Raw genomic sequence first — 14,733 nt, forward strand, 5'->3', positions numbered from 1 at the left:
GCCCCCAGCCCCCCCAGCCCACTGCACTGCCCGCGCCGCCAGCCCTCACCTTTGGAGCACACGAAGCACCAGCTGACGTTGACATGGGCGTGGTGCCTCTTCCCCTTCCGGGCAGTGAAGTGGCCCGGACAGATAATGCTGTGGGAAGCCAGCACAGAGCAGCCCGCCGCCAGACAGGCGTCCCCTCCGTGATAGGCGACAGGGCAGCGAACACAACGCATCATTTTACCTGACAGCAAAGAGACGCACGCTGAAGACCCGCACAGGGCGGCTACAAACAAGCGGCCTGCCCCCCTTTAAAACTCAGGAAGTATTTGGCAAAACAGTAACTAGGATGGAGAGGGTGAGAATATATAACAGGCGTCATGAAAAACACGTTTCCTCAAAGCAAAGAAAGGTGCCTCAGAACATCTGAAAACACGGGGAGCATTTAAAATGGCAGCCTCTATAGGGCCTGCGGAGTGGCTCAGTTGGTTAAGAGCCCGAGCTCTGCCCAACGGGGTCACCGGTTGCTTCCCACATGGGCCAGTGAGCTGCAGCAGAGCTGAGCTGCCAACAGGTGGCAGGATGGCTCAGCTAGTGAGACCACTGTGCTCCTAACAAGGTTGCTGGTTGGACTGCCGCCTGGGATGGTGGCTGTGCCCACCCGCAACTAAGATTGAACACGGCACCTTGAGCTGAGCAGCCACAAGCTGCAAACGGGCAGACGGATGGAGACTGGACTTGGAGCTGAGATTAGCTGCACCCTCCACAACTAGGATTGAAGGACAACAACTTGTTCCCCTTCCCTAATAAAATCTTTAAAATAAATAAAATAAAATGGCAGCCTCTAAAATAAAATCACCAGGGGTCTCAGCCTGGGTACTGCTGCATGTGGGGCCCTTGGGGACGGGCCCATGCACTGTGCAGTGTTCAGCAGCATCCCTGGCCCCTACCCCCTAGGTGCCAGTAGACACCCCCAAAATATCCCCAGACACGTCCAATGCCCACCAGAGGGCAAAACCGCCAGTGGCTGAGAACCCAGTGACAATAGCGAGAACCTGCCGGCCTCTTCTCACATACTCAACATAAAATAACAGATGTGATTTGATTTAAAAATATTACCCTTGTGCAGGAAGGACCAGTAAAACAGGACAGACGCTATCAAAATGGTTCAAAGGTCTCCCTCTAAAATTACGGCTCTTCAAGGCGCCATTTAGGGCAAGAGGAAGGGAGATTGGGGGGAGACGAGGCAGGCAGGGCAAGTCCTTTGTCAAGAAAAACCCTAACCCAACCTGCGTCAAGTCAGTAACGGAAACAAAATGGTCACTCCAAATACAAACTAAAGACCCTTGGCGACAACTCCCACGGACACCACGCCCACCTCCCACGCACCCTCGTGACTGACCCCGGAAGCAAGGCGGAGCCCCGAAGCGCGCCTGACCTTTCGCTGGCCGGGGGTTGGACGGGTTGGCGGCGTGGCAGCTCGCGCAGCTGTGCAGCGGGCAGCGGAAGCCCCGGCTTTCAAACACCGTCAGCGGGAACTTCCTCACACACGCCTCGTGGTAGAACTTCCCACACTGCGACACGACACAGCGCTTAACATCTGCCTTGCTCTCCTTGCACACGAAGCACGAGTGAACCCCTAACAAACGGTTAAAGCGGGGTGGGAGGGGAGAGAGGGGCAAGGACAGGAGTTAGTCCCTGCGCCACTGAGACCCTCAACTGTGTGGGAGGCGGCCGAGCTGCGACCGCTGGCTCTGCTCCCCCTCAGCCGACGGTGCCCACGGGCTCAGGGCAAGGCGGCCGGCACCGTGACCTCGCCACAGCCTGAGCTCCGTTCACCCGCAGAGCAGGTCTGCCCGGGCAGCGAGAAGCCTGGACGACAGGCTCCTCCTGCGCAGGCGTTCTCTGCCCTGACAGCAATCACCCCACGACAGGCAGGCAGGCGCCCCGGAAGTGAAGTCCTGCGCGGCCTTGACTTGGGGGGCCTTCCTGACGGGGGACGCCGGGCCAGCAGACAGGAGGTGAGCAGTGCCCGCAGCCCCCAGACTGCTGGTGAGGCCAGACGAGGCGGAACCAAAACAGTGACCGTCCAGGACGCGCATGGAGCTGTCCCGTTGCCAGGACGCTCAGATCCACACCTCCCCTCCATGAACTCAACTCCATGTTCCTGGGCCTCCGGCGTCCTGGGACCACGGGGTCACCAGCACTAGGAGCGCCGACCCCCTGGAGCTATGGCACTCACGCCAGCCCACGGGAAGGGACACGGCAGAGCCCGTATCGGTGACCCTGTCACTCTGCCAGTCACCACATACTGTGCTGTTTCAGTGACACTCTTTCGTGAAAGTGGTAAAGCCTACGGATGGAAGCTACTGAGAGGAACAAACAGTGGGGGCCATCAGAGGGGCAATCTGCCAGGGGCGGGGCAGCGGCCCCCGCGGGCTAAGCTGCGGGGAGCCAGGCGGGCAGGGAAGCAGGCAGCCCTCCGTGTGAAGGTAAGCTGCGAGGGGACGTCCCAGGGCTGTCTGCCCTGGGGACAAGCCCCTCCCCGCCAGCCAGAGCCACCACAGCACTTGCCTGAAGTGCATTCGCTGCAGGTGAACCGCCCCTCGGGTCTCCGGGAGAGGCCCAGGCAGGCCAGGTGAAAGGCGCCGCAGCAGGGGCCCTCGCACAGCAGGAGGGTGCCGGTCTTCTCACACAGCTGCGGGAGAGGGACACGGTGAGTGACAGTGCCGCAAGCCCCTCCCGCACCCGCACTCCTCAAAGGAACGGGCCACGCCCACACAGGTCAGATTAAAACCCACGAGGGGGGCGTGTGCACAAAGGGACCCCTCAGCAGCAGCGAGACAGGCAGACCAGAGCACAAGCCCAACACAGTGGAGGTTTCAGAGCGGACTGGAAAATCAAGCACACTGGACACCACCTCATCAGAAGTCAAGTTAAGCTTGTCACACCGTAGCTGACAGGCTGCTCCGGCACACAGAGCGCTTCCTTCCAGCGTCCCCATCTCACCCGCTCAGGGGCGCCCCACGTGCATGGGGGTGGAACCCGGCTTCAGCACAGCACCTCCCGCCCATCCACGCACTTAACGGCCTTCACAAAGTCTGCACATGTGTGCGTGTCAATTCATGTGAGACATCCTGCATGGAAGTGCAGGGAGCCACCTGGAGCCCTTCATCCTGGACACTAGTGGCCTAGCGCCTTCAAAACAGAAATCAGTGGGTGACGATGGAATGACGGGAGGTTGGAGGGAAGAGAAGCTGTGACCAGACTCACTCCCATCTACCTGGGACAGGAGGTGGGTACGGTAAGGGACAAATGGCCGCCGTCCCCTCACCTGACACACATGCTCCTTTTTGGCAGTTATTCCTCGTTCAGACTTTTTTGATGAGACGGACACTTCGGTCTGTGTTTCGTCTGCACTTTCATACGGGGACTCCAAGGGCTCGTCTCCTGCACCATCTGAGACCTGGAGAGGAAGGAGGTGGGTGACAGTTCACTAGTCACAGAGCAGCCTCAGAGACACACCCACCTGGCCCCATGCCACGCACGCCCTGTGCTGCCAGCTCTTTATGGCAAATGTACGTCACCAACTGGCTTTTGTGACAATACAACTTGTCCATAAACTGTAGAAATTCAGAAATGGAGTTTATTCTACTTAATTTTTAGTATACGTATGTATATAAGAGGCAAAAGGTTTAACATTTCCTTTTCATTTAATAGCCCTGAAAAGTGAAGTTACTTTTGTGAAAACCCAGTGTGCTCTGGTAGGTGGCCTAAGACGGGCTTTGGGACCGAGAATCTTGACCTTTCTTACCCAACGGCTTAGGGTCCAACCATTTCAAGGTAAGAGAAAGATACCAATACCAAATGGATTTTTAAAAGAACCCGAGTACAGCGCGGACATGTGAACCTCCAGACCATGACCCTGCTCGCCTGGCGACTGCTGTGCTAGACTGTCCTGCATTTCGGAGGCACATCTGCTCGCCACTTGTCACACCTGTAACTAACTCAGCGTCCTGTTCGTGTCCCCCTCCCACTGCCTACATTCCTCACCAGAGGGGAGGGTGGGGAAGGCGAGGGGAAACCTGCCGGCCGTGTTAACACATGAGTCTTAAGTGAGGGGGTGCGGGGTCTGTGCCCCCATGAAACGGCTCGCAGCCTGCATCTCACCTGACTGGGCCATCTCTCAGAGACCATCGACCACTAATCCCTCCCCCCATTCTTGTATACAGCGCTTTTCCCTCACTTGACCAGCAACAACAAATCTTTAAAATCGGTGAGTCTTTAATTAGACCTTTCTCATATATAAATTTATTTTAAAAAACACAATATTAGTCTGATGTTAGGTAAATAAATGTTGAAAACTGAATTTTTCAACAAACAGAAGTATACACTGCATTTCCTGTATACCTCAGTAACAAGTAATTGGTTACAGGCTTGCTGTTTGCCAGTGAACACAAAGCTAGAAATTGAAATTGGGCATTAAAAACCGGAAAACAAAACAAACCCCACCCAGCAATCTGCCCAATTCTGTAGCCTATCAGTGAGCTGTCTCTGGATTTAGCTCACTGACATCACAGGGAGCAGAAGAAGAAAAAAACAGTGAAGACAGGTTCTGCTGACTTTTGGACGGACCTGTTGGCTCTGACTGGTATGTGGCGGGGGTATAAGGTGTATGGCCAGTTCCAGTCTCAACACTCTCTGGCGTCTGGCACATCCCATAGTAACATCATCTTAAGAGACAGCGACCTTTTAAACTTGATTTCCTCACCTTCTCCAGGAAGATGGAAATTGCAGCGTGAATGAACACTACATTCCATGGGTCTCACACTGTAAAACTGTCGCTGTGAGGCTGCCCGGATGGAGTCGCCAGGCACCTCCAACTTCTTTAACCCTAACACCCAGAAAGAAGGCAACTTGGGAAAATGCTCTGAGCTCACACTCCAAATCTGACACGTGCATCAGATGTTGGGCCCCAGCGGGGGCTGTGTGCTGTGTGGCGAGGCTGCAGTGGCACCAGGGCCGGGCATCGGACATTGGGAGGACCAGCCACACCGCCTGGCCCTGCCGCTCCAAGGGTGGTGCGCCCGTCCGCCTGGGGCGGACTTGACGAGCAGCCTGGCACACGGACCCAAAGAGCGAGGCTTCGGTGTAGGCTGGGGGAGCCCGGCGCTCTGCCCCAACCCGTGTTCTTCCCTCGGCGAGGCTGGACAAGTTTCGAAGCTACAAGAAAAAGTGCGGAGAGGAAGACAGAAAACACAGACCAGTCCTGGGTCAAAGGAAGGAACAGCACCTTTTATTTAAGATTTACAGAAAAAGTTAGCACGTTTCCACTTGGCGATATTTCCTAAGTTAACAAAGTTTGTTTTGTGGAAATAAACACTGAGTACACATTCTGAGTGGAAATATAAATGTTAAAGACACACAGAAGGCTCGTTTCCTGGTCGGGCCCTGAGGCACACATACAGAGTACAGACCTTACAACAGTACATCCATTGCAGACACAGTGCAGACCCACCCTTCCTCCCCGCTCCCCTCAACCCCCAGCAACTCAACAGACAAGGAGGGCAGGCGGCTGCTCTCTGCTCACCAAGCCCCCCGCCCCCCGCCCCCCCAGCTGCGGCCCCACCTCCACGGGCACCCAGTGACCGTACTTACTCGGAGATGAGATTGTGAAAGGCACACAGTCACCTGTACGGTCCCAACACAGTCCCACATCTCAGTCTACGACATCTACGGTCTATTCCATATCCAATAGGGTTCGTTTGGAAAAGAAAAGCGGAGTGACTGAGCGGACACAGACGCTCACAACTTGCCCGGTGCTTCCCGAATCCACCACAGCTGCGCCCAGGCAGCTTAGTTCCTGACTTCTCAATGTTTTCTTGTGTCTGAAAACACTTTCTCTGCTCTCTACTCAGTGTGACAGTATCAACTCGCCTATTTGCCTCAGAAACACATTCCTCCACGGGAAAGCAGCGTCCTTAGCACACGTGACGGGGGTTTGCAAGATGGCAGTCACGAACACAATGTAACCTGGTGAACATACTTGAACCAACTTCTAGAAACGATGCGGCCATGAGGGGCGACATGCGAATCCCAGGCAGGTCCTCCCTGCTGTGACTGGAAAGCAGTCCCCTAGGCCACCTCGGGTGGGGTGACACAGTGAAATTTTAATTTTTTGACAAAACAAATCCCTTCACAAGTTGAATACTACATCAGTTTTGAAATACAAATACAGACCTTGAACAATAAATATTTCTATAAACCAACATTTTCATGCTTCAGTTACGCTTTTGTAAAGAAATAGCTCGATAATTAGAAGACTTTCACATGGTGTTTTGGGTTTACAGAAGGTAAGAATCCTGTGCTCAGCGGATTTAATCAACTTAAAATCAAGACTGGTCTCGACAGGTCTTCCAAGTAAATATCACAGTGAAATATTCGAGTGGGTTTCAAATAATTTTTAAATGAGTCATTCATCACCTAAGATAATACGGTTTCTAATTTTTATTAAAGCAGCCCTACTAGGTGACATAGACTAGAACCTTCCTGGCTGCCCCTGAACTCCAGGTCTGGGTCTGTCATGAGAACAAACGTCCAGCTCACACACCTGAGCTGGCACTGGGCTCACAGCCTCCTACGCCAGGTGCTTCTGGGTGGCCCCAGAGCCCCAGCAGGTGCCCGCGAGAGCCAAGGTGGCCCGGTGCAGAGTAGGCCATACGCTGCCGCTCCGGAGTCACAGCCAGCCCTCGTCACAGGCAGAGCGAGTCTCTAAAATGATCCTACCAACCCAACTGTGTCCCAACTGTGTCCTCAGCCGTGGCCTTCCCATAGAGTGGGCTGGCGAGAGCGGACCTGGAGACAACGACGATGCACATACAGTCGCTGCTTCTGCAGCTTCTGTTAGCATGAGGCTCAGCAGACCCCGTCGCTGGGCCGGGCCACCCCCACTGCCACCTCAGTCATTTCTGGAAGATACAGTATGCCTGAATGGTTAGCACCCTTCAAAATATATGCTTAAAAGTTATATGCAAAAACCCAGCAACTACATGTATGCCAGAAAAAATTATACACGTGGGTATAACGTGTAACCAGCTAGTTACAAAGACATCTAACAAGATGGGGTGTTCTTAAAGTGACACTGAGCACTGCTGGAGGGACACCGGTGGTGACAATGCCCCAAAGGGAGCATGCCCCTCCCCAGACAGCACAAGGAACATGATGGATACAACACACCTCATTTTCTAGTGCGAAGGACAGTCAGTTTCCCATCACTGGCAAGTAAACCAGTGGTAATTTCTAATATTCTAGGGAAAACAGCACAAACAGTACTTAAGGGATCAAAACCACTTTTACTGACCCAAAACCCTACAATATAGAGAGGAGTCAGCATATTTCTTCAAAAAGCCAAACTCAACTTTGAAAGCCAATAGAAAGCCAGTAGCAACCGATCTGACAGCATTTTGAGAAATGTCTTCTAACAAGACAGTGACATTTTAATTCTTTCAGCAAGACTAATTTAGGTTCACAATCAGAAAGGTAAACAGCAGTCCTCAGCAATTACTTTTCTGTTTATAGATTTTTAAAACAAGTGATGAAATTCCTGATTTTAAAAACATAAAATGCTACAGTTTCACACCAAGTCAAAAGGGCTGTCAGCCATTCCATGCATAAACCTCTGCTTGGCCAGAAGAACCTTAAAAAGGAGCTAATATTAAGAGGCTAGATATGTTTCACAAGCCTGTTAACTTTGAAATCAAATGAAAAAGAAATCAGATAAACTTGCCCGAGTTATAGCGAGCCTGTCTTCCTTCCAGCCACGGTCCCTCTGCACAGGGGAGCCAGCGGCAACAGGCCTTGTCGTACACAAACAGCCCCCGAGGTCCCCTCCTCCTGCTGAATGTGACCTGACGGATGGAGGACTGTCCAGGTAAAAACGCTGAGACCACTGCTGATGTGGTGAACAGCACAACGATGACCACACAGGCCCAGCCCCCACTCACATTAGGCTTTGGGTCAACACTCAAGGACATTTTTAAATCACTGTTTTAAGCCCACACAGGGCACTTCTTTGGGTTCTGGAAGTAGATGCCAATTCCAATCTCACTTGTCTTCTTAGCACATTTCTACGAGACTCTCGGTAGGTATGAGTTGCCTGCCATCGGGCTAACATTGGCTCTGCACTGCCCTCAAGCCTGGCCATTGTCACACACCTGTGGTCACAAATCTTGGGGAAGTGGGTCAGGGCCAGAGACCCTGTTCCTGGGGCATCAACCTTGTTCCTCAAGTTGATGTCAGTTTCCTCCGTCCTCTCCTCTGCTGTACTCAGCTGTCAAGTGTCCCCAACCCCATACACCTCTGGAAATGGCCATCCTGGGCACTCCATTTAAACCTAAATGTAAGCTTCCTACGAAAACCACAGAATCAGGCACATCTAAAGCTGGGGCACCTCACAGACATCACCTAAGAAGCAGGCTACCCGCCCCTGGATGATGGATGGACAGGATCCCACATGCCACGCAGGGCGCCCCCCTGCCTGAGGTCCCCGAAATCGCTTCCTTGTGAAACTTCCTTGTTGGTTTTAAGGAACATCCCCTTTGACACTGGAGTTATTTTCAGTTGGGAGATGCAGACATCACAGACATACTACAAAGACCACTGACATGAAGCTGCACCGAAGTTTGTCCCCCCTGCAGACACTGAAGTTCTGCATCAGCTGAAAAAAAAAAACGCGCACAGGGCAGATGGGTGTCTGTTCGCGCAGGTGGGGCAGGAACCCCACTGCGCAGGCGCATATGCACGCAGGGTGCTGCTCTCGTTTTCAGAACAGCTGCGACCTAAACTTCTGCGTACTCAGACGTTCCCACCTCCTGCAAACGCCCGTTTTGCTCTCTAGCCTCTCGTGGCTACCCTGCCCTCACCAGGCACACGTGAGGTGTGTGGAAGGTAGCCTCGCCACAATGCTTCTGTGGAGCGTAAGCAAAATTCACCTCAACGACAGGCAGTTCAAATGACTCGGGATGAGGGTGCATCCGCATCCCCACTGTCGTGACTTCTTTAGGACACGAAGACAGTCCACACGAAATCAGTAGCGTAATGATCTTTGAGACTCGTGCAGACACATTGGTACTCATCCCGAGTCGCTCAGAACAGGAGCCCTTCCCACTCACCCCCTAAGGTAAGCCATGGGGATCCCTCAGCGGGGCCACCACTGGCATTTGGAGTGGGACAGTGTGCCCTGTCCAGGACTGCCCCTCACTGCACAATGCTGACTACACCTGCCTGTGCCTGCCTGGCCACCTTCCCAATGTCCCCAGGGGGACACTGCCTCCCCAATTTGAGAAACACTGCATAACCCCATCCTTGTCTCCCCACGGACCCGTGTGCTCAGCTGATGCTAAGTTTATGCTGTTCTGTGGACACACCATTGAGACATGCTGAGAGACCTTTCCTCCCTGGTCACAGAGGAAAGCACCATTTGGTGGCTGGCTCCCCATGCACCTGTCACATACTGGTAGCTGGCTGGCCACCACCCAGAATTCACCTCACTATAATTTCTAATGAAGCCTCGTAACTCTTGCCAGAGGCCTTTCTGGCAAGCTTTACTTTCGGGGATCTTTCTTGAACTGGGGCCATTTTTATACCACCTTTTTTTTTTTTTTACACTTTTAAACTTAGTGACTTGCCTTTTCAGAATCCTACATTACTCCCGAGCTTTTTCATATCCTTTAGGAAGAGCACAGCTTAGCCAGCCACATATCCCAGCCCTTAGCCAGCCCAATACCGGGGTGTCACTCAAGCAAACCCAGTGTCTGTTCTATCCTCATGTGCAGGATGTAGTCAAGAGGGTAGGTAGCTTTTCATGCCAAACAAAATTTATACTTTTGGATAAAAATGGAATGATGGTGATTTTATTACTTTATTGTTATAACCATTACTGTCACAATAGTGAACCACTGAGTCCTGGCCAAGCTCCAGGCACCCTACGTCTTTTACACGCATCACATTACTTAATGGCTTAGAACACAAGTATTAGTCAGAAACTTGCATGAAAGGTAACACTCAGCGGAAGGGCCTGCTAGGGATGGCCCAACTGCTCCTGTCGGTAACGTGAGCAGCAATGCCCCTGCCTCTGGGAACGGAAGGGCCCGCGAGGCCCATCCTCACCATGCAAACATGCGGGACGGGGGCATGACATTGGTGGTCCCCGAGACTGAGACACTTAATAGATGGCTGATGTTCTACAAAAGCAACTGGTGATATGAGCAATGCAATAACCTGACTATGCTGTCCCCTGCACAGCGGCCACTGAATCCAGAGTTAAATGGATCCCAAAGACTCTGCAAATGGTAGTTTGTTCCTACAAATTTACTCTGTCTAGTGTCCTAGTAAAACTGCTTAGTAAAAATGACAGAATCAAAACTATTCCTGCCTTTTAATGTTGGAAACAGTTGAGTATCTACAGTACAGAATACATTCCACTGGCAATGAGCAGAGCTGAGAAGGACCCCTCTTAATGTGTGCTGTTTGTTCTTTGTTTTTGAAGGTATAGATGCTCACATTTTTCAATAAAAATTCAGTTAGTTGTGAACTGGAGGAGAAAAACGATCCCTAACAAGATGAGCCCCTTCAGTGCCGTGTCCTTGTCGCAGTCCAGGACAGTCCTGACCGATGGGCATCGTTCCCACGTGATTCTACCCTGATCACAGGAATACGAGCGTGTTTCTATCATGAGATGAGTGTCATTGGTCAATGGCCTTGATCGGGTATCTTACCTTGGTCTTAAAATTTGTTATCTGTTTTCTTCATGGCATGTGTTTATTATACCAATAAAAGGATTATCACACATCTTCCATAAAATGGCTGTGACAGGAATGTCACTTGGTGTGTACGATGATGCACCACCTGCAGCAGACATCCTGGAATAGTACAGCATTTTAAGTGCAGTACAGGGCAGCTGGGTTCAAATCCAACTTGACTGATGTGGCTCCCATAAACGCTGTTACCAGTGAAGTGAGAAAAATAAGAATTTGCTCTACTAAGGGAATAAGAATGGCGTCACAAAGCACTCCAGCCACACCCATTCCTTCACAGACCTATCATGCCAGTGTGCGAGCCCCTCTCGCCTCTTCACTAGGGCGAGCCGCACTTCACAGTAACTACTCTAAGGTACATTTTATTTATCACATACACCTTTTTGAAAAGAATTTAAGCCACAACATGACCACGAAAATTCCTGATTTCGATCAAGGGTGATGAAAAGGAAAAAATATAAGTGTGCAGAGGGCTTGTGACCCGAATAAGGGGCAGGTCTGAAGCCCAGCAGCAAGTCCCGTCGTCACCTCTCCCATCAGAGGCAGGCCCATGGGTGAGGGGGCTTTTACAGCACTGCGCTCAGGGGCACTCGCTCAGCACGGCATGCTATAAACGCAGACCGGAAGTGGTTCAGTAGTGTTAACACAGGACAAACCTTCCCATTTTCCTGCAGTAGCTTTAAGGAACAGTATCGTTCTATAAAAATGAACTCTAATAGAAGATTTACATAAGCCACACTAAAGTGTCCTATGGAAAAGGCCCAGTAATTGAAATGTTTTTATATAAGGAACAAAACGCACACAATGGCATTTATGTGTCACCTTCAAAATGCAGGAAAGTGGGTGGTTTTAACGTATTTCATATATAACATAAACGTATGTGACAATCTGTCCACTTCAAGTCCAAAAGAAGTAACAATCATTTAAGTCTAATGACTATGAAATGCTTCACCTAAGTCTTCCCAATTCAGAACAAGTGTCTAAGCCACAGAGATCACGCTCCCCTGGTTAAGAGTAGTGTCACTCTCAGGCATGTCTAACAAATGTGTCTTCGTCCCGACTGTCGCCATGTCACCCCGCATGTGCTACTCTAAACCCAAGCCTTTCACACACACACGGCTGAGGTGAGGAACAACGGGCAACACACTTTGGCAGTCTGTGTTTCTCCTTATTGCATCTGACAAGCGTGTAAGTAAAACTTCAACTGAGTAAGTGGAGCAAAATATGATGATGGAAGAAAAACTCATTAAAAATTTTTTAAACAAAAAAGCCAACTTAAGCAAAAGGGTCTATGGAGCTGAAACCTTTTATTTTTAGTATTCTTCTTTAGAATTGCAGGCCACCTTTCCATTTTATTTTCTAGCACACTAATCTGAACTTGGACAAGGAAAAAAGGAAAAGTATTTTGTATAGAATGTGCCTTTTCATGTTTCAGTAAGCTAGGGGTCAGAGAAGAATTCTTACTGCATTTCCTGTGTGTGCCCAGATGGAAGAAATGTTTAGTCACCTACACACCAAACTGTGAGGAGGCCCAGTGACAACACGTGAGCAGCTCCTCACCACCACTGGGCTAGCTTGAATCCCTGATAAAAACCCCACTCAGAGGCGTGCTCTGTGTCTACACCACCGAGGACCCGAGGCAGCAAGCTCCAGACCTCTCTGCAGCTCCTCGTTGGCCCTGGGCCCTGGGCTGCAGCGCTGGAAGACACCTCACATCTCATAAGAGGGGGCCACGGATGCTGAGAGCGCAGGGGAACATCCAGTCCCCACCAGGGACTGTGGCAGAGATCAGGTCAGAAGTGTCACCTCTGACCCGACAGGATGAGGGGTCTCTCCACCCCCTGCCTCACTGCCTGGTCCCAAGAAAGCCCAAGGTCAGCATGTCCTCATCAGTATTCAAACAACAGGACTCTAATCTACAGTGAGCACAACCACCACAGGAAACAAAGTAACAAGAATTAAAACTTAAAAATAAGCCCCTGGGGCAGTCACTAAAAGTAGGACTCCAAAACTCCCTCTGGATAAAAAAGTGTCATATCTGCATGGGGAGGCTATTTTTTGTTTTGTTTCTCGTCATGGCAAAGACTTTAGATTTGATGATGAAGTCTAGATGTCACACGACACAATAACAGTAAGAGCCTCAAAGAGCTATTATTTTGCTCTCATGTGTTCTGCAAGTCCAAAAAATAGCAGTCAAATGACCGTGGTCGTTCTGACTCACCTCAATACTCAAGTATCTAAGGGATATGCCAGAATTTAAAGGACCACAGAAAGCCAGGGACCAAAGCCATGGGACGTATGAGGACGTCCCTCCATGAGCCATGGTCCCGAAGCCACAGAAAGCGGTCGCATGTGTGGGCCACCCTCATCCCAGCTGGGGAAGTGCTCAACGACCGGGGTCAGCTCGACTGACATAGTGTGTCACAGGACAAAGCAGACTTGCTTTCATGTGAAAAGTTACAGTGTGAGGGCTTCAAAGAACACAACTCTTAAAGACAGATTTCAAGAACAACTGTGCATTGATCCTAATGCATATCCACGTACATTTATACATACACCGTGTGCGTGTGTGTACTTGTATCTGAAGTGCTAAAATAGGCTAAGTAGTGACTTTTTCCATTTCAAGACTTTTACATAGTTTATAGAACCTAAAACTCACCTACATGTGTGGAGAATATCAATATTACACTGATTAAGTCTGACCTTGACTCACACTTCAACTTGGGTAAGTAAATGGCCTTCGTGTGAATGCCATGTCTGTCATTATTATTATTATTTTACCTCATTCTCAGTTAAGGATGCAGAAGGAGATGAACTCTTGCTAAACGCAAGAGCTGAGGACGCTGCTGCAGAAGCCCGGCTTCGCTTCTTCAGTGGTTTGCACGCGTCAGACAGATGTTTCGTTGCTGCAAAACAATTTTGGTTTATAAAGTGAAGTTTGAAATCTTGGACCTTCAGTCTCTTCGCTACTTTCAATCACTCCTCTAATAAATGAAGTTCTGAAGATGACCCACTGACCCGTTTGCAGTACTAAGGGCTTAACTGTTTACTGCAGGAAAATGTGAGTGGAAACAAAGGCAGACAAACTCTGCAGGGACCTCCAAAGTGCCCCTGCCTCGCCCCCAAAACCGTCACCCTGGGGCCCACACGGCTCCATCTACATCGGGTTCCACATCCCAGACACATCGTCTCACCCATGAAAAGGTTTTGAATAAACCACAGTCCCACTAGCATACTGAAAAGTCACAACCCCTTTATATCATCAAGTATCTACTCAGTGTTCAAGTTGCTTACAAATGTCTTTTTCTTAATAGTCTGTTTAACTGTTTTTTAAAAACCACTACAGCACCTCATGCAAAAAAAAAAAGGAAAACAGAGCCATTCCAACCTTCACTTACTCTCTTCCCTGAATTTTGTTTTCCTTTGTAATTAAGAGCTGGAGATGGTAAGCTTTCTTTAATAGGCTACCAGACAGATACATCAAAAAGGTAATTAATGAAAAAGTATTAAAAGGTAGCCTAATTCTACCTTTCATTGTTTTGAGTTATTTTTCACACGCTTTTTAAGCTCGTTTCTTCCCCATGGGAAACAGAAATAACGAGTCAGCACTTTGCTTCCCGCTGGAACATACAGAAGCCAGATACTAAAAAGCGGTGGGACGTCTTAAAACAACTGACACCATCAAGTAAGAAACCCGGACATTTCCGGTTTAAATCACTTTTCTAGTATAATTTTAATTGAAAACAAAGCCAAGTAGAAATCAGCAGAAAAGCAACTTCAATGAAATTCAGCTGAATCATTACAATGACTAATACATTAAAGCGGTTTGTTTTTCAATCGCAGGAGACCCTCCTTTCTACCCCACCCAGCTTCACTGTCGACTGCTGTGCAGGTTGCAGAACCCTGCCCAGCCCAGCTGCCCGGTCCCGCCCCG

The 14,733-nt window shown here is 50.0% G+C and overlaps 1 protein-coding gene across 5 annotated transcripts in view; it reads right to left on the reverse strand.

Annotated features, from left to right (window-relative positions):
* Nucleotides 1-14,733, reverse strand: part of NSD2 (nuclear receptor binding SET domain protein 2) — a 65,632-nt gene that overhangs the window by 10,569 nt on the left and 40,330 nt on the right. For 3 of the 5 annotated variants that reach the window (XM_019657993.1, XM_019657992.1, XM_019657994.1), the window contains exons 10-14: nt 13,581-13,705; nt 3,320-3,451; nt 2,560-2,683; nt 1,424-1,624; nt 50-229 (exon numbers count right to left, since the gene is read on the reverse strand). In XM_019657993.1, the coding sequence (XP_019513538.1) occupies nt 50-229; nt 1,424-1,624; nt 2,560-2,683; nt 3,320-3,451; nt 13,581-13,705 (762 nt within the window). Of the gene's footprint in view, nt 1-49; nt 230-1,423; nt 1,625-2,559; nt 2,684-3,319; nt 3,452-5,259; nt 10,985-13,580; nt 13,706-14,733 lie in introns of those variants that run through there. The other 2 variants (XM_019657995.1, XM_019657996.1) reach the window with 2 other exon arrangements.

This window comes from Hipposideros armiger, unplaced genomic scaffold, assembly GCF_001890085.2.
Source record: "Hipposideros armiger isolate ML-2016 unplaced genomic scaffold, ASM189008v1 scaffold_282, whole genome shotgun sequence".
Lineage (NCBI taxonomy): Eukaryota > Metazoa > Chordata > Mammalia > Chiroptera > Hipposideridae > Hipposideros > Hipposideros armiger.